Raw genomic sequence first — 17,644 nt, forward strand, 5'->3', positions numbered from 1 at the left:
GAAGCACAGCCGTGTGTTAAGGGCAGGTCAGCAAGACTTCCCTTCAGAGAGGCTTTCTGCAGAAGGTAGTGATGGAAGGTAAGAGCTGCTGCTTGCAAAAACAGCAATTCTAAGGAAGGTTTAACAGCTGTTAGACTCAGTCTAAATGTGAGAGCAGAACTGTTGGAGGTAGCAGATTATCCTGGCCCCAGAGGGCTTCAGTTATCCGAGTCCAGTCAAGCTGAGAATCTAGCAATCAATAAATCACCTTTAATTAAACACAGCTTTATATACACACGTACATATGTACATCCACATACAGCAGTTAAAGCAAAAAGTACATGTCCAATCACTCACTGAAGAAACAGATGCATGTAGCTTTACATTCTCCTAAAGGCAGTCCTTTCTTCATCGCTTGTAATAGGCCATGCATGGGGGTATAAGAGTACCTTACAGAAGGCACCTTTCATAATAAGTATTGCACAGATTAAGCAGCTGGAGTCTGGCTCCCAAATATCTCTGTTTAAGCTTCAACTGGAAGCTAGAAATAAAACTGCCCTAAAAAACACTGCAACTGTAGCAGCTAAAATAACGACTTAAAGCAAAACAAACCATCACAACTCATTCTTGACTCGTTAAAAAACAAACAAACAAAAATAAAAGCTAAGGATTTTAATAATCAAGAGGCCCCAGCATGCTGAATAAGACACTGTCTTAGTGAATGGGTCTGGTACTGTGTATGATACAAGAATCAACTGTGCAAATATAGATAGATCCTGCTACCACTGTGCACTTGGTGGGTTCTACCAATGGCATAATTTTTTCTGGAAGTATTCCTGGTGATTGCATATACTCCCGTGTTGCACCAAGAAGGAATTAAAAGCCAGTATTGTGCTGTAGGTTTTTAAGGCTTCCTGTTCTTTACAGACCAGAAGAAAAACCTGTCGAGTTCAAAGACTTAAGCCAGGAGATGGTCAAAGTCCTACATCTGGAACAAACAGACCTTCTTTGTTCCCACCCTCCATTCTGGATTTGTGTGAAAGCTCATTTGCAGGTTGTTCAACATCATCCCTGCCCTATTCATAGCCTTTTGGGTGTAGGGTCATTCTGATGTTTGCAGTCTTTTTGGTCCATTGTGGCACAGGCAACTTGTGCTGAGCTTGCTGTGTTGTTCGAGGCTGTTTTCTTGATTCTGACTTACCCAATCTAGTGTGCTTTTGATTGTAGGAAACTTGTATGATTTAGTCATTAAGTGCAAAATCATCCTTAATAGTACTGCTTAATTGTGTGCTGTTTTATTGCTTTTCCAGGGCTTGGCTACTTCTTCAGCGCTGATACTGTCCGGTGTCATCCATTACTGCTGGCTTGTCAGGTGAGGCAGCATCCATATCTGCAAAATGGACATGAGGAAATTGCCAGTTCTATCATCCATCCCATCCCACTTGTTTTGCTTTGCTGATCGTGGAAGAAAGGCCTCAATTTCCAGTAGCCTGGGGAAGTTATTTGCCTGTCATGCAGCCCTCCTTTTGTAAAAGGTGCTTAAGGAAGGAATGCAGTGCATGTAGAGTGATAAACAGGTAAGAGAAATCTGGACATCTCCCTTTGGATGGCAGCTGTTCCCTGGCTAAAACCCAGGGAGGAACTGTCTGTGTGCAGTCTGTCCTAGCAAGGCTTGCTCCTGCTAGCTATGCAGTAGCACAGTGGTGCTAGCACAGCTAAGATCCTATTTGGTTTGTGATATCCACAGATTGTTCCTTTTTTTTCCTTGCTCCTCCAAAAGCAAAGAAAGCAAACCCTGAGCTGTGGCTGCCAAGGCTTTGTGGGCAAGTCAGAGCAGGAAGAGGGGACAGGAAGCAGCAGTAAAGTAAACATTTCCTTTCATTTTGCTGAAGTGCTGCACCCTGGTTATGCGTTGATGCATAATGCCATTCTTCCTCTCATTATAGAGCAGGGCTGAGTGCTGGTGCTTTCTTACCTGTTGAGGGCTTGGGGTACATCCTGTGGAAAAACAAGAGGAAAGCATAGAAGGTAAAGGCCAAGCCTCCAAAGATCATCCCGCAGACTAGGAAACTGTAGCTGCCCTGATCGTGTATAATCTGCAATTGGAGAGAAAAGAAAAAGCAGCAGAGGTGTCATCACAGCATTTCAATACCTAATTGGCATTTGGTGAGAGCTTCACTTTTTGATAGCTCAAGCTCTTGGAGCAGCTGTCCAAAACCTGGACTAAGATTTCTAGTGAAGTTCAGGCAGGTTTTGGCACTCCTCATCTTCTCCCTTTGCCCACACTTACCGATCCCACCAGCAGCTGTAGTACCATCTCTCCAATTCCAGCTCCTGTCACTAACACAGTTGTGGCACAGCCTGAAAAGAAACAGCACAAGTGATGATAGTGACAGCCAGCAGGACCAGCCTGTAGCCACTTTAAATTGCAGAGAAATGCTCAGTGGAAGTTTCCATCCAACGGTGAGACTGACTCGTGGGAGTAAGAGAATGAAAACATGAATACAAAAAACATCTGTTCTGTCACTTGTCCCCATCAGCAGAAGTGCTGTTGCTTCTTGCTGAAAAGATTTTCATTCTTCTGTATCACTGAGGTTGGCAGTGACCTCCTACAGGAGCTGGCCAAGGGATTTTCTGTTCGCTGATAACCTGGGTGATGCTTTCAGCACTGACATTCTTGTCTGAGAGCCCTGAAGCTGCAGGAAACTAAGCAGCAGTCTGGATCCCTGCCTGTGGAAGTTATTAGTGCAGCAAATCTGGGATTTGTGCAGTCAGCTTTTCCAACTACAAGCTCAAATGAAGATGGTATTCAAAACCAGACCTTTCTTCTAATCCTCCTAAGCATCCCTAAAGCAGGAGGGGGGACCTGCTGGGTGTCATTGTACCTGAGCTCTAGGCTGAACACCTGCCTGCTTTCAGATTGTGCCAGGTGTGCCCAGATCCCCACTCACCTTTGTACTGCAGGATGTCCTCAGTGTAAGCCAGCATGCTGGGGAAAGTGCTGCTGAGAAACAGACCCAGAGATGCTGTCCCCACAAACAAGAAGACAACGCTGGAGGAGAAGATCAGGAGCAGGAGGAAGGTTATCAGGACTCCAATCTGTAAGCAACAAGCACAGAGGCAGCAGGAGAGCAAATGCTGAATTAAAATGAAGTGAATATTATAGAGGCAGCAGTCTCAATCGTTAACAAGTCTTACTCAACAGGCTGAAGAGTTCAGTCGCTCCATAACTTCTCACACCCCACCTCTCACAAGAAGAGTAAAGCCAAAGTGCCAAAGGCATTAAACCAAACCTGCCCTCACTTGTGTCCTGCTGCAGTATGCAATAATAGCAAGAACATCTCAGCTGTGCTGGTAACCGTGGCACAGGGAGGCAGCAGGGGGAGCTCTTCTATACCAACTTAAGATATCTTAAATATTCAAGCCCTGGTGATGGGCATTTGCATATACACAGGAGCAATTTGGATTTGCTGTAATGATGGAATGACTGCCACGAGCTGCTCTGTCTGACTACATGCAGCAGTACCAACAAGCAAGCACTGCATGAAATGTGTGTTTTTGGCCTTGGGTGATGTTATTGCCGTTAAAAGGAAGTGAGGAGGCTTCCGTTAAGAGTTGGAGGCTCCTCCCTTCTCTCTCCAAATATGAGCAGCTGCTAAAATGTCTCATCCTCAGGTTTTAGAGAGCAGTCAACCAGCTCAGAAAGTGATAAAGCCTGTCGAAGTGATGCTTATGCCACATACCTGATCTAGAGCTGATGGGGCTGAGCCTTCCCTGCTCCCATGTCACTACACTAGTGACTGCATTCTGAAACAGGAGGTTATTGTACTCATTTTAAAAATAAGGGCAAAGCACTTCACTGTAGCTGTTGGTACATAGATTTAGTTGACGAGGTGACCAGCAATAAGGTGCCAAGCAGGCTTCCTCATCTGTCAGCAACAGATATTAGCATAGGACTAATATCAGAAGGTCCCACTGTGCATTGTCACCACCCTGTTTTGTTTATTAACAGTAAAACCTGCCATCAGAATAACTTCTGGTTTAAATAAATTGTAGATTAACTGCCATCTCTTCATGATGGGGAAGAGGGACCAGTTCCCTCCTGCTGTCTGTCATATCCTTCTGTGCATTTCTCATATATCCTCTCAGGCTTCCATTTCCTTTCTTCAGGTGAATACATTTTATTAATTTAAGCAAGCAAACATAACATTGATTTATTTGACAACCCGTAATGTCTAAGCAGAGAACTTTCAAGCTAGCTGCCTTCCTTTCCCCACGGCTGACACAGACATTGATTTCCCTGTGGATGCCAGAGAAGATGATGTGAAAATAAATGAAGTTGGCAGATGGTTTACTAGCTGCTTTCAGAAACCTCAAGCTCAGAAAAGCAGTACAACCACGCTGCAGGTGTTAGCTACCTCCTGCATGTCACTCACAATCACACAGGGATGGTGATGCAGCTCACCCCAATGGTGTGCTTGTCACAGTGCCTGCTGCAAAGCTACCCCAGGTATGGCATCAAAACAGGACAGCAAGCAGGAGGAAGGTAGGAACAGCCTTACCACATTGATGAAGACCATGGTCGCTGGCTTCATTCGGTAGGACACGGGGATGGAGATGAGCCTGCCCAGTGTGATGAATCCCCAGAAGAGGCTGGGCAGGTAACCAGCCACCTTGTGCACTACAGAGAGAGGCTCTTCCACGGCGTAGCTGTAAATGAAGCCCGAGTATTCTCCCTGTGGGGAAGGCAGAGCAGCACATCACGGTGATGCGATGATCTCCAGGCCTTTGCAACGTTAACTTCAACCTGTCCTTCAATATTGACAATACAGCATTGCAGGAGAGTCTGCCTACGGATTTGCTACTGGTCCTCAGTGAACCTTATTCCCAAGAGTTTGCAGCTGGAGGCAGAAGTAGAACACAGGACTGAGACACTCCTAAAAGGGCACCGCTGAGCAGCTGCACTAGGTAGGATGCGTGCTAAGCTCTTACCCATAGAGATGCTCTCTTCCCCTAGGACTGTCTTGGAATTGCATACTCTGAGCACATCTCACAGTGAGAACTCAGAGTAAATCATCCTTGAAGATGGAAGCCCTGGAGAGGTTCTGTCTCTGACAGCTGCTCGATGTAACCCCACTCATCTTCCTGGATCCTGTTTAAGGCCTTAGTGAGGCTCAGCAGTATTTTACCAGGAGTAGACTGAGACAAACCTGCTTGAAGGAGCAGCAGCCAAATGAGCCTTCCTCATCTGGAGGAGAACTATGAGCCCCCTGTGACTGCCCTGCTGGGGGATGTGCTGTCAGACCACTACAGAGAGACTGCATGCATGCTTTCCTCTTGGATACTGTGGACCCATCAAGCAAAGAACCTCTGTTTCTTATGACATAAAGCTGTTTTTACACCCTGGCTAAAGCGAGAAGAGAATTCCACTGCCTGCAAGGACACCATCACAACTCCAGCTCTACCCTGGCTAGGAGAGCAGCAGTAACCATCTAGCTGCAACAACACAGCACCTAGCAGAAGGTACACAACCCTCCCAAGAAGCAGGGAACACGTCAGCCAGAGCCATCAGCTTTTAATGAGCTACCTTGGGAACCCCACTGCTGCACAGACCGTCAGGTCCAGCCCACTGCACACAGGGGACACGTGGGTGTCTCTGGGTATGGGCTGTTGCGAGTGATGGGGAAGGAAGAAAGCCATATAGCTTTGCTCAGACAAGATCCTTCTATGGGCTGAACTCACCACAATCCCATCAGTCATGAAGAGAACAAGAGCCCCAGTGATGTGGACTGCGAAGTAGGTGTAAGAAGCCCCTCTGAAGTTTTTGCTTTGGCAGCAGCTAAATAAGTCGTCATGACCTGGTGAAAAACAATGCAAAGCAAACTTAGCTGGAACGTCCCCCTGGGGCTGGGTAGTTGCCAGCCCACACTGGGGATTTGTTTTGTGCTCAGCTGCAGGACAGACATTCATAGGGACTGTGAGCAACGTGCAGTGCTGCTAACCTCTGCCAGCACAATGTCTTTTATTTTTTATCTTTAAGCTACCTAAACCTTCACAAGGGATACAGCTATGCTCATAGGCTGACTGCCCGCAGACTGGGATCCCAGCTCTCCAGGATATTTGCTCCTTAGCTCGCAAAAGCTGCTTTTGCTTCCCTTCCCATTTAGGAGCTCCAATTGCTGCTCCTGTTCTTAAAAGAAATAAACCCATTCAGCCACAGCACTCATCCTCAGAGCTCCTCACACATGGTACAAGCACACCAGAGTCCTGCTCAGGGCAGCTCACATTTCTCAGCTAAAAGGTGCTGAACCAAACAAGCCAACTCTGGGAAAGAGGGTGATAAACACACAGGCTGCTGTCACCTCCTCTGACAACCACTGAGAACACCAATCTGTCCAAAGCAGCTGGGACTCAGCACCCTGGTGTGCCCAGCTGTCCCATCCTCAGGCTCACACCACGCTGGTGGCTGTTCCTGCACTGCCAACGAGGAAATTCTCACCACTTCTATAGGGAAATGAGGGATTTTGCCAGCACAGAAACTGCTGTCACAGATCACAGTAGTTGGCCATGCAGCCATCCTGCTTCTCTAAGCATTGCTCTCAAATGTGTGTAAGAAAAGGGTGGAGATGAGAAGAACGTGGATTGTATGAAAAGGGGCAGCTGGGTTCAGGAAAGAAACACTTCATGTCTCAGCTAAGGGGAGTGCTGGTAGACGAACACAACCTTATTAGACACCAGAGAACCCACACCTTCAGGTGCATTCCTTGCAGCACCTCAGCACTCCAGCTGCCTCCACTTCCTTCCAGCATTCCCTAAAATTGTGTTGTTGGGGTGAAGCTGCCACACCTGCAACAGTGCTCCTCTCACAACTGAAGATGCGATTGCTTCAGAGATTCACTGTTCAGCTGGAGGATTCACTTGGATAACGTTTCTCCTGGGCAGTACAGAACAACGTGATGTTGCCCACCAAGCGGGCTGTAGTCACCAGTTCAAACTATTGCTGGTGTTTAACTTTGTCCCAAACAGGAGCACTGTCCTTACACCTCTCAGATTCATACCAGTCAGCATTCTGCAGCAATCATTGCTTTCACATGGAGCAGACAGAGGAGCCAGCTCTAAACCTGACTGAAAACCAGAAGGAAATAGAGGGGCAGAACTTTCACTTGTGCCTACACAACCTGGTAGCGCAGGTTTAATTTCAGGGCAGCTCACAGGAGAGCAGCCTGGAATCCCTGCAGCCCCATCAGATCTGAGGGCAATTGGGCACCAAACCGATGGGATCATTCGGGCACTTTTGGATTACATTCACGTTTATGTTTTGGAAAGTTTTCTCCTTAGACAATAGCAATTAAGCTCACTTGTTAACCACCATGGAGACATTCAGAAAGAAGGCTCGTTCTCGCTCGGCTCACCCCCTGTTCCCCAGAACCATAAGCAAGGTGCCTGCAGCTCACCTCCTGCAGCGTGGGCTCTGTGCACAGAGGCAGACTGGTCATCCTTCTCCACGGGACGTGCTTCCATTGCCAGTTCATCTGCTGACAGCAGTGGGTGGCTGCTGCTGCTGAAGCACGGCACCATGCGCTCCTTGTAGAGCAGGAAGAACACGGCGATGGGCACCGGCAGCTGAGGAGGAGCAGAGAGGGGCAGGTAAGGGCAATGCAGAGCTCACACAAACTGCAGTTCCTCTTTCACAAGGGCCTTTCGGGAAGCCCAACCCATCCCTGCTACGCACATCCCTCAGTGCCACATCTCTGCGTTCCTTGGACGCCTCCAGGAGTCACCATCCAACTCCATCAATGCACGTCTGCCTCTACCCAAGGAATAATAAAACAGGTTTTGCCCATGGAGAGCAAAGAGGTATGAACGAGAGTCCTTTGGCTGGACCTGTGAGGAACAAGCCAGCTGTTCCGAGACCTGCTTTGCCCATCTCCAGCCATTAGCAGGGGTTGCTCAGCATCTCATGAGATGAGCTCCTGGTTCCCAGGCCAACGGCTGCAGCCAGACAGCTGCAAACAGCCCCTATGCTGCAGGACCTGGGATGCAAGCACCCTCTAATCCACAGCTGCGTGACATCCACACCCCATGGTCAGCACTGCATGGGCTGTGCCAGCATTCAGTGTCCCCATGTAGGGACAAAACACGGGGCCAGTGAGCTCAGACCTGCCTTTGGGACACCCTGCACGCACCCCGACTTGGTGGTGCCTGCAAACCCAGAGGGACTGCTCTTTTTTAGGGGAATGAAAATAGAGGGAAGTAAATGAAAAGCTGGGTCTGCCCCTGAGCAGCCTCCTCCTCCCTGCAACTGAGTGGTGTTTACTCTGCAACAAATGGGGAGAAAGCCAGGAAATCCTAAGTGACAGCTCACTCTCCAGCCGCCCAGCTCTTGTTTTCTCCATGTCTGTGAGCAAGTGTGAGCTCGGGCTCCAATTTCCTGCTTTTTGTTGGCTTGTGGCATTATTTAAATGTATGGAGAATTCCCCCCACACCCGCCTCTCTTGCCTGAATTTCATTTATGAGGACTTCATTGTTCTGGGAACAATGGGAATAGGAACAGTGAGTTCGGTCCCATGGAAGAAAAATGCATTTGCTTGATAGTTCTAATCCTTCCGGAGGTCAGGACCAGATTTTATTCTTCTAAATTGCAAATTTTGCAAAATAAAGAAACGTCACAACAACAACAACAACAACAAAAAACGAACCAGAGGGACTGGCCATAGAGATAACAGCTGCAGGCACTTCAGGAGCACGCAGCACCTGCATGGAGGGGATCCTCAGTTCCCAATGGAACTGTGCACGCATCCCATCTGCAAAGCAAGCTGCTCCCTTTCCCTATATCCAGATGATATCTCAAAGCTGGCAGTGCCTTGAGTGCACAAGAGCCCAGACCCTACGGGACGTAGGTTGGTCACCAATGGCTCTCAGCTCTGGCTCTCTCTGGCAGGAGATTCCCAAAAGCTGTGACTCCGTGGCACAGCCTGACCATAAACCCAGGCTGTGCACAGGGACAGGGTGACCTGGGAAGCACTTTGCTCATTACACGGGCAGGTGGAGAAGAGCAAACAGAGCTGAGTGCCAACACGCTGCCTGGGCACACATCGCTGGGACGGCCCACACTGCAGGCACAGCTGCCCCATCCCAGCCCTTCCACTGCCAGCAGGTGCTCCAGCTCCATGCACTGAGCCAAAGGGGACATCGCCTCCACCCCTTGCAGGTCTTAACCATCAGAAGCTCCATGATTTGTTGCGTTGTGCAGCTCAGTGTGGTGCACCTCCAGCATCCCAGTTTCTCAGTTCAGATCCCAGCGTCGCTCCCTGTGATGCTCCCAGCACCCACCCCAGCACAGCGCTCCCCCAGGACAGACAACCATCCGGACAAGCACGGCCTTACAGAGGAACGTTGCCCCAATTTCCAGCCCCTTTGGATGAGGACATTTCCGTTCTGTGGGAAACTGAATTTTAAAGTGTAGTTTTTGTTCCAAATCTGGATGAAAAGCCCCAAATTTTCCTCCCAGCCAAATTTTTTTCATTCCGAGAGCCATCCAAGCACTTCATCTGATAACTACAGCAAAAACATTTTGCTTCAATAGCACCACAACGGAGTCAGCTTCACACTCTGCACCGATGCCAAAGTCAAATTGAGACATTTCGACTTGAAACAAAGCAAGGAATGGAAATGAATCATTGCAGCCATCAGGATACACACAACACTGTGAAAACGGGTGTGGAGCTGTGGTTTGGCCATTTAAAAAATAATAACAACACAGTTGCTGGTCCTGGTTTCCATTCCTACAGCTCGCTCATCCCAGCCACTTCCCTGGGGTGTCAGCACTGAATGCTGTGTCCTTTCCGTGCTGCACACGCTCACATTCGAAATAGATATTAAATGCTCAAAAACTCAATTATCTTGCTCAAGATACTGGCAAAGTAGGCAATGCCCTGGTGTAATTAAAAGCACATTTCCCACGGCATGCACAGTGTCAGAGGTAACTAAAACTGCTGCTGGGCAGGGAGCATCCTTCCGTGCACTGCACAGAGTCACTGCCCAGCAGTTCTGCTGTCTGTTTCTCTCTCATCAGCAGCTGCCATGCACACAGCCCTGCTGGGCGCTTTGGTTCGGTTTCTCATCTGTCCTCACACCTCCTTTATCACTGCCAATGATGCCCCAAACGCCCAGATCCCATCCACTTACGTTGATGAGGGCCATGATCCAGAAGGCGTAGGAGACGCGTGTGACCACCATGCCCTTCATGGGCAGGTCGTAGTGGGACAGGTTGCCCGGGTGGTGCGGCACCAGGGACTTGCGGATGTGAGGCAGGTTGGTGGAAGCGTTGGCCGTGCCATTGGACAGGATGCAGTTGGTGTCAGAGAGGAAGGGGTCGGCTATCAGGGGGCTCAGCAAGGCTCCGAAGCCCACGAAGAAATGCAGAGCCTGTGGGATGAGGCAGGGATGGGGTGATGGAGGAAGAGGAGGAAGCGCAGCTGGGGGGTCAGGGGCTGTGTGCTCACCTGCAGGAAGATGGCAGAGTCCTTCTGGTAGATCTTCACCAGCTGCATGTTGGAGATGGTGTCGATGCAGCCCATGGCCAGGCCTGCCACGGCCATGACCACAGCCAGCACCACCACATTGTGGCACAGTGGGATGATGGCAAAGACCAGGGAGATGGCCAGGGATGAGGCGAAGAGCGCTAACAGCGACTGAGCCAACCTGGGGCAGGAAGGGGAAAGAAAAAAGAGTTATCTCCATGAGAGCCACATCTGCACCACAGCACTACATTGTGTTCTCAGCCCTAGGCCAGCTGGTGGCACAGCTATCAGCAGGATGTGTCCGTGGGCTGTGTCTTGTGCTATCTCTGCTCCAGCACGTGCTCTTCTGATGCTGCAATCGGGATGCTGAGCCACTTGCTCCCTTCTGTGCGTCCTCATCCAGCCACCACCACCCCACAGCATGGCCATCTCCTGCCTCAAAGACGTGTCCCCTTTCAGCCAGCTTTCGAGTAGAAGAGGAATCTTCTCTAGAAACCCATTCTGCACATTCCAGGGCAGAAGAGGGAGGAGGACCTCCCTTTGTTACCTGCGCGGATCTGCATTCTCCCTCCATGCCCTTGCGCTGTGCTCTGCACGGGCAGCATCTGCATCCTGCAGAACAGAGCCCAGGTTGGCACCGCACAGCGCCTGAGCTGCCAAGTGGGAAGGCAGGAAGGAAGGAAGGAAACGGGGAGCAGACAGCCGAGAGCTGGAATCACTGAGGCCAGCAGAAAGATGGGACTTCAGAGTCACAGCAGTGAGTAAATAGCAGAGGCACCTCCCAGCCTGCGAGGAGCCCGGGGCAATGACCAACAGCTCAGAGAAATGAGGTGTAATTAGCAGCTGGGGGAACGCATGGGTATAGGACCAGCAAGGGGAACACCCAAAGAGGCAGAAGTGATGGGCAGCAGGACGGCTCAGCTCAAATTAAATTTTGAGCTCAGGCACACCACTGTGCTTCTGCACAGCCCTCCTTCATCCCAAACCCACAGCAACGTGACCTCCCACATCCTGCCTGTGGCTTGAGCTGTGCTCCAGCAGCACGGGGAGGAACAGCACAAGGACGGCTGCCCCTTATCAGGCAGTGACACGAGGTGCTCATAGCCTCCATCCTGCAGAAGCCCATGGTTTGCAGAGCCCTAAATGAGCTCCCTCTGATGGCACCCAGTGATCCCACATGTGGTTTTGCAGCGAGGGAGTGAGGTGCATGCGGGGAAAGCAGTGAGCACATGGGAGGGAAGCAGCCTTGAGCCTGCAGGGAGGCTGGGAGTGATGGAGCAACATGCACTGAGACATCCCTGAGACACCTCTTCTCTCCTGCAGGCCCAGCACTGCTGGTGCCACACTCATTACTGGAGTTAAATATTAATTGCAAATAATGGGATGTCCTTATGAAGCACTGAATGGCTCGCTTTGATGTTCCCAAAGTGCAGAAACTGCCTGCAGCCATAAGACATTCATCACACACTCACACCCTGAGACAGTGGTACACAGCCTGGGGGCACTCAGCCTTTGGGGGTACTGAGGGGTCATCCCTTCCTCTAGCACAGCACCCAGATGCTCTCGAGGGCGCTGCTCAGCCCCTCACAGCAGCTGGGGGTGTTTGCAGAGACAAACCCTTGGGAAGCATCCTCAAAGGAGACACCTCAGGACTTCAGAGTGGCTCTGAACCCCACATCCTGATGGTGTGAAACTGATGTGCCCCTCCGAAGGGCACCCAGATGCAGTGTCATGATGCAGCACCCACCACCTCCCCAGCCCTGTGTCCCCAGCAGAGCTCCCTGCCTGCAGCCACCTCCTGTCCCAGGCACTCAGGTGTGAAAGGAGGCCAGTAGCATCACAAAAGCTCCTTTGATTTTCAGCACCAATCGTGAAAATGATCCCTTCTGCTTTTTTTGGAGCACTTGGCACATCTGGCTCCATCACAACCCAAGAAGGAATCCACATCTGACACCCAGAGGTCCAGGCTGACTTCCATAAGACGCAGGGCTGTGCTGTGTCAATGGCAGCAAACTCACCTTCTCCCCCCCACACACAGTAACATAACCCCCAGCTCACTGCTCCTGTAGCACCATCCGACATGAAGGATGGTTTTCCAGACCTCGGGAAGCATATTCTACATCCCTCAAGTCAAGAAGACAAATGACCATCAGGTTAATCCCACTCTGCAAAAGCAATAATTAAAAACCCAGAGCCCTAAGAGGATGAGGGGAGGGCTGGGGGGCTGCCATCTCACACCTCTCCTGCTCCAGCTGTGCTGTGCCTTTGGGCAGAGCCTGTGCAGGGCTCCAGCACAGGGCAGCTCCCCACCCCCCAAACCCTCTGCTCTCCTATTAAGCCAATAGATGAGCTCAGGCTGTTCTGACACCAAGAGCAAAATCAAAAATGCAGGACGCAGAAATGCAGCTTTGGGATGGGGAAAAAGGAAACAGAGGGCACAAGCACTTGGTCACCGCAGTGCTTCTGTCACAAGTGCACATGGCACAGCAGCAAGGAGGGAGCACAGCTTCACAAGGCAAGCACAACATCCAGCCAAATGGAAAAGTGAGGAATGCAAGAGGGGATGCAGGTGCATGGAGCCCACACCTGGATTTTGCACTGCTTCAGGATGGGGCCACCTGAGGGCTCAGCTCCCACTGCGAATCCCAAGTCCAGGAGGTGTTTTGAGCCCCAGACCCCATCCCCACTCACGCAAGGGAATGATTTCAAAGCACCACATGAAAAGTTGAATTCTGAGCCAGAGCTGCAACTACAGCTCAGCAAAACCCCAAGCACGAGTTTGCAGAGAGCAGAGCACGTTGTGAGCACTGCAGCAACAGGGGCTGCTCTGCCATCCCACCAGCAAAGCAGCTGCTGGGCACTGAGCACTGCAAGCACCAGCTGTGGGTTTTTTTTTGCTGAGACAATTTCTTCTTTGAAAGCTAGCAGGAATTTTAAAGTTCATCCTGGCAACCAAAACGGACACTGAGTTGCAGAGGGATTTGGGCCATCGTTATGCTCTGAACTCGCAGTGCTCCAGGACTTCAGCCCCACGTTCAGCAGCTTCTCCGGGGGGTGAGGAGCGCTGGCACAGCTCACGAAGTGGGACAACATCTGTGGGTGCCCCAGTGCCACCTTCACCAACCAACACTTCCCACTCAGTTCCCTTCTCAATTCATGAGGCAAGAGTTTAACTGAAGCGTTTCCAAGCGGGTGCCTTACAGAAGTGAAGCACTTATGCAAGATTCCTTTAGGTGCCTGTTAAATATATACATGTGTGACGTATGGAGATGCACATGGAGGTGCATTACGCCACTGCCCAAACAATTACCAACAATGTAAATAATCAGCTGATTCGCCCTACAGCACGGCTGTCCATCACACCTCAAACGCAGATGGCGACCCTTAGGGCTGAGCCTTGGGCGTTATTTGCTCTAAAGACACTTCGGAGGGTGGGATCGGGGTGGGCTGCCCCAGCGACCCCTGCAGGTTCCCGGGTATCACCTCCCGAGCCCGGGGTTCTCAGATCGGGTCAACGCAACGCCCTCGATCCACGATTTGGAAAACATCCTCTAGGAAGTTCTCACTTCAACTTCGCCGTCCCCGTCCCGAGCTGCGGGGTTCGCGTCTTTCCTTGCGGCTGGGAGCGGAGCCGCCCCGCAGCCCCATCCCTCCGTCCCGCATCTCCGCGCCCATCTCAGCCCCACGGACCCGAAGGGGCAGCGCTGTTCCTCCACCCCCCAGAGCAGAGCGGCCCTTACGTCCTCTTGAAGACCCCTCCGAGGCAGCTGCCGAGCAGGAGGCAGAACTGCTGCGAGAAGAACACCCAGGTGATCTGCGAGAGCGAGCTCTGCGTCTGGCAACGGAGGTCCAGCAGCGTGGGCCCCAGAAAGGCGATGCAGAGGCCGAAGCTAAAGAAGACGCTCCAGTAGGTGAGGGTGGGCTGCAGGTTCCTCCGGAACCGAGCCGATACCCGCTCGTCCCACCACATCCTGGGCGGCGGCGCGGGGCGGCCCGCGGAGATGCGGCTCCCGCACCGCCCGGCCCCGCTCCCAGCCCGGCCCCGCCGCCGCCCCGCTCCCCGCTCCTCCTCTCCGGGCTGTGGCTCCGAAGCCCGCCGGCCGCTGACTCCGCCTCCGGGACCGGGGACCGCCGCCGCCTCCCGGGGCCGGGCGGAGCCTTCCTCCGGCGGGCGGTGCGGTACGGAACCCACGAAGCCCACCCGGAGCCCCCCGAGATTTCGGCGCATCCCCGTGGGGGGAAAGAACCGTCCGAACCGCCACCTCCAGCATCACCTCGAGGTGGGGTGGAGCAGCATCTCACCCAGAAAGAGGCGGGCAGCTCCCACTGCTCGCTCCGAGCTTCACTGCTCAGACTGCATCCAACACAACAGAAAGCAAAGCAGCAGCTGAACCCCTCGCTCTGCTGCCTGAGCGCCGTAAATAAAGACAACCGCTCCAGACAAATGCAATTAAAGGTGCCTGCGCCCCTCCTGTGGATAAGAAGGGTGAGATGGGCTGTGGGAGTGTGTGCATTTTGGAGCTGGAGCGGCTGATGCTTACGCAAAAGGTCTCCTCTAGAGGCTGAGATTATAAATATTTCACCTACTTTAGGGAAGGACTGCAATTTTTAGATTGCTCTTTCCAGGCAAAGCAGAATTGCTGGAGCTGAGCTGTGGGTAGAGCTGCTCCAGTGCCAGAACCCCACAGCTGTTACCACCCTGTGACCCACATTTCAGGAATGTTGCTCTGGGTCACAGGTGCTCATTTCCACCTGGACATAGCTTAATGTTTAGCTAATCCAAATTGCATCCTAGTCCCAGTTCTGCCACCTCCATGGCATCTGCAGGTGACCTCCCAGGGTAAGGAGGGCAGCCACTGAGCGTGGGCAGCACCACGGAGCAGGTGGGGGATGGAGCCCTGATTTCATCTCTGGGTGCCCAGCAGCAACCAAGCAGCCACAGAGCAGCTCAGCTGCCAGAGGTGGAGAAATGCTGTTAAGTGGTTCAACAGTGGGAAAACTGAAGGCTCACTGGGCATGGGGCTGGAGGGGTCTATGTGGAACTGCTCAGTATGGAATAAGATCTTTAAAGTATCCCCTCAAGTTCAGTAGGAGAGCTTGGGAGTATTCTGGTTTTACAGCACCTGAAATGACCACATCCCTCCTGCTGGCAGCAACCACTCTGATTTGGAGAGCTCTGTTTTCTTGCTTCCAGGTGGCAAGCAAGAAGGTGAGCCTGTTATGGATGGTCAGACCCAGCATCTTCAGCAAAGATCGATTCCAGGGTACCAGATGGGCAGGAGACCCATGGTCTGCTCCTGCCTTCATTGCTGGCTCACCGTAACCCAACAGCATCGGCTCTTTGGGCTTTGTGATGTGACAGAGCTCAGCAGTTCCCACACCTGGGCAAAGCCATTGCACCCCAACCCCATGGCAGCACAACCCCATGGCAGCCCCCAGCCCTGCTTTGCAGAGCAATGCCATAAAGGCCGGTTCCAGGAATATCAACCCATTCCATCAGGGCTAACACAAACCATGCAAGATCTGCTTGCAAATAAAAAATGCAGCGTGGGTGGGTTTGTCAGCACAAGAACGCACAGATCCTTCCACAGATCCACAGAGGGAGCTCATAAAAATGCAAGCTGTGGGGCTCTGAGTGTGTGCGACCAGAATTAGCTTTGTGAAGAGGCATTTTGGGCTGTTTTCCAAACTGAAGCCAATGTTGTGCTTGCAATGAATTAAACACCCTCCTCTCTGCAAAGTGCAGAGTGAATGAGTGAACCGCCGAGCAGCAGCGTCTCCAAGCTGGTGCTGCTCAAAGGGATGCGAGCAGGGTTTGAGGAATGCTTTTTGCTCACACATTCTTCCCAATTTTTCCCATCAAATCACCTGGTTCTGTTTGGCCAGTGGAGTAATTGCTTCTTTGCTTTCGTCTGTTCTGCTTTGGTGTGATTGCTCCCTAAGGAAGGTTTTGCTCGTGTTAGCTGTTGTGTTGGTATTACTTCTATTCTACACCCTGGAAGTGTTCAAGGCCAGGTTGGACGGGGTCCTGGTATTAAATGTGGAGGTTGATGGCCCTGCCTGTGGCAGGAGGGTTGGAGATTCATGATCCTTGGGTCCCTTCCAACCCATTCTGTGATTCTATTAGGATGCTCTGGGATGAAGCATTGCAGGGACAACACGAGGAGGTGCTCAGCTCATGCACAGCACAGCCAGCAGTGCCAGCGCAGTGCAAGGCAGAGCAGCTGGCACTGCTGTGAGGTCAGGCACACTGCAGAGCTCTTGGTGCAGTGCAGACACGTGTCGGGGAGGAGGAAGCGCTCCGTGTTTTCCTACCAACTGAAATCACCCCACACACCCAGTCCAGTCGGGCTGGGATCAGCAGGGCTTCCTCCTGCACCGTGCCAACGCAGCACAGAGCCCTTCTGGGTCACACCTGGGAACGTTGAGAGCCCCAGAAGAGCCGTGGTGCAGCCGGAGAAGGCTCACACACAGCTGCAGGGCACGAGGATGCCCTATGGGATGAGCTGGTGCCATCCGGGTGCATCCGGCTGTGGCGTGCCTATGGGTGGAGGATGTGGCTGAGGCTGCTTGGCTGCATTCCCCAGTGCTATGGGATGAGGGAGGAGCAAACCCTGTGCTGCCCGGCCCCGCTGTGACTCAGGCAGATGGGTGCTGCTGTAGGGGCAGCCCAGGGACCGCAGCTCCAAAGTTCCCCCATTTCAGGCCCTTCCCACATCTCCCCAGTGGCTGTAGGGCCACAGAGCAGTGATACCTACAGGGGATTGCCACGCTGAATAGCCCCAATCCCAGGGACTTTCAGGTGCCAAAGCACTGGGGAACAGCACTCCCTCATCCATGCACTGGCATTGCCCTTGAGTCACTTTGCAGCCTTGGGCCGGGCACAGTTGAGCTCTTTTATCGGCCTGATTAACTTATGGCAATATTTGTTCAGGGCTTTAGGATCCACGTAAGGGACTGCAGGAACACGTTCCCATTGTGCTCCAGCCCCTCCGGCGCTGGGTTTTGGCCTTCTTAAAGGTCACAGGGAAGGAAACTCACTCTGGGTCAACACAGAGCCTTCTCCTCCCAAACAGAAGAGAGCAAAATCACATCGCATCCAAACACCCTACAGGCAACACAGCTCATTGCCCAGTTTTGGC

General features: G+C 51.9%; 1 protein-coding gene across 2 annotated transcripts; it reads right to left on the reverse strand.

Annotated features, from left to right (window-relative positions):
* Positions 1-227: 227 nt before the first annotated feature.
* MFSD4A (major facilitator superfamily domain containing 4A) lies at positions 228-14,519 on the reverse strand. Of its 2 annotated transcripts, XM_042884182.1 has the most exons (10): positions 14,243-14,519; positions 10,485-10,683; positions 10,168-10,407; positions 7,434-7,602; positions 5,722-5,837; positions 4,542-4,715; positions 2,931-3,078; positions 2,270-2,340; positions 1,955-2,075; positions 228-1,369 (listed from the first exon to the last, which is right to left on the reverse strand). In XM_042884182.1, the coding sequence occupies exons 1-10, from the start codon at positions 14,470-14,472 to the stop codon at positions 1,305-1,307; spliced, it is 1,533 nt and encodes a 510-aa protein (XP_042740116.1). In that variant the 5' UTR covers positions 14,473-14,519; the 3' UTR covers positions 228-1,304. The 2 variants fall into 2 exon arrangements, with proteins under 2 accessions (XP_042740116.1, XP_042740117.1); XM_042884183.1 differs by lacking the exon at positions 10,168-10,407.
* Positions 14,520-17,644: the final 3,125 nt, after the last annotated feature.

The sequence above is a fragment of the Lagopus leucura genome, unplaced genomic scaffold, assembly GCF_019238085.1.
Source record: "Lagopus leucura isolate 7727_CA_CO unplaced genomic scaffold, USGS_WTPT01 Super-Scaffold_100043, whole genome shotgun sequence".
Lineage (NCBI taxonomy): Eukaryota > Metazoa > Chordata > Aves > Galliformes > Phasianidae > Lagopus > Lagopus leucura.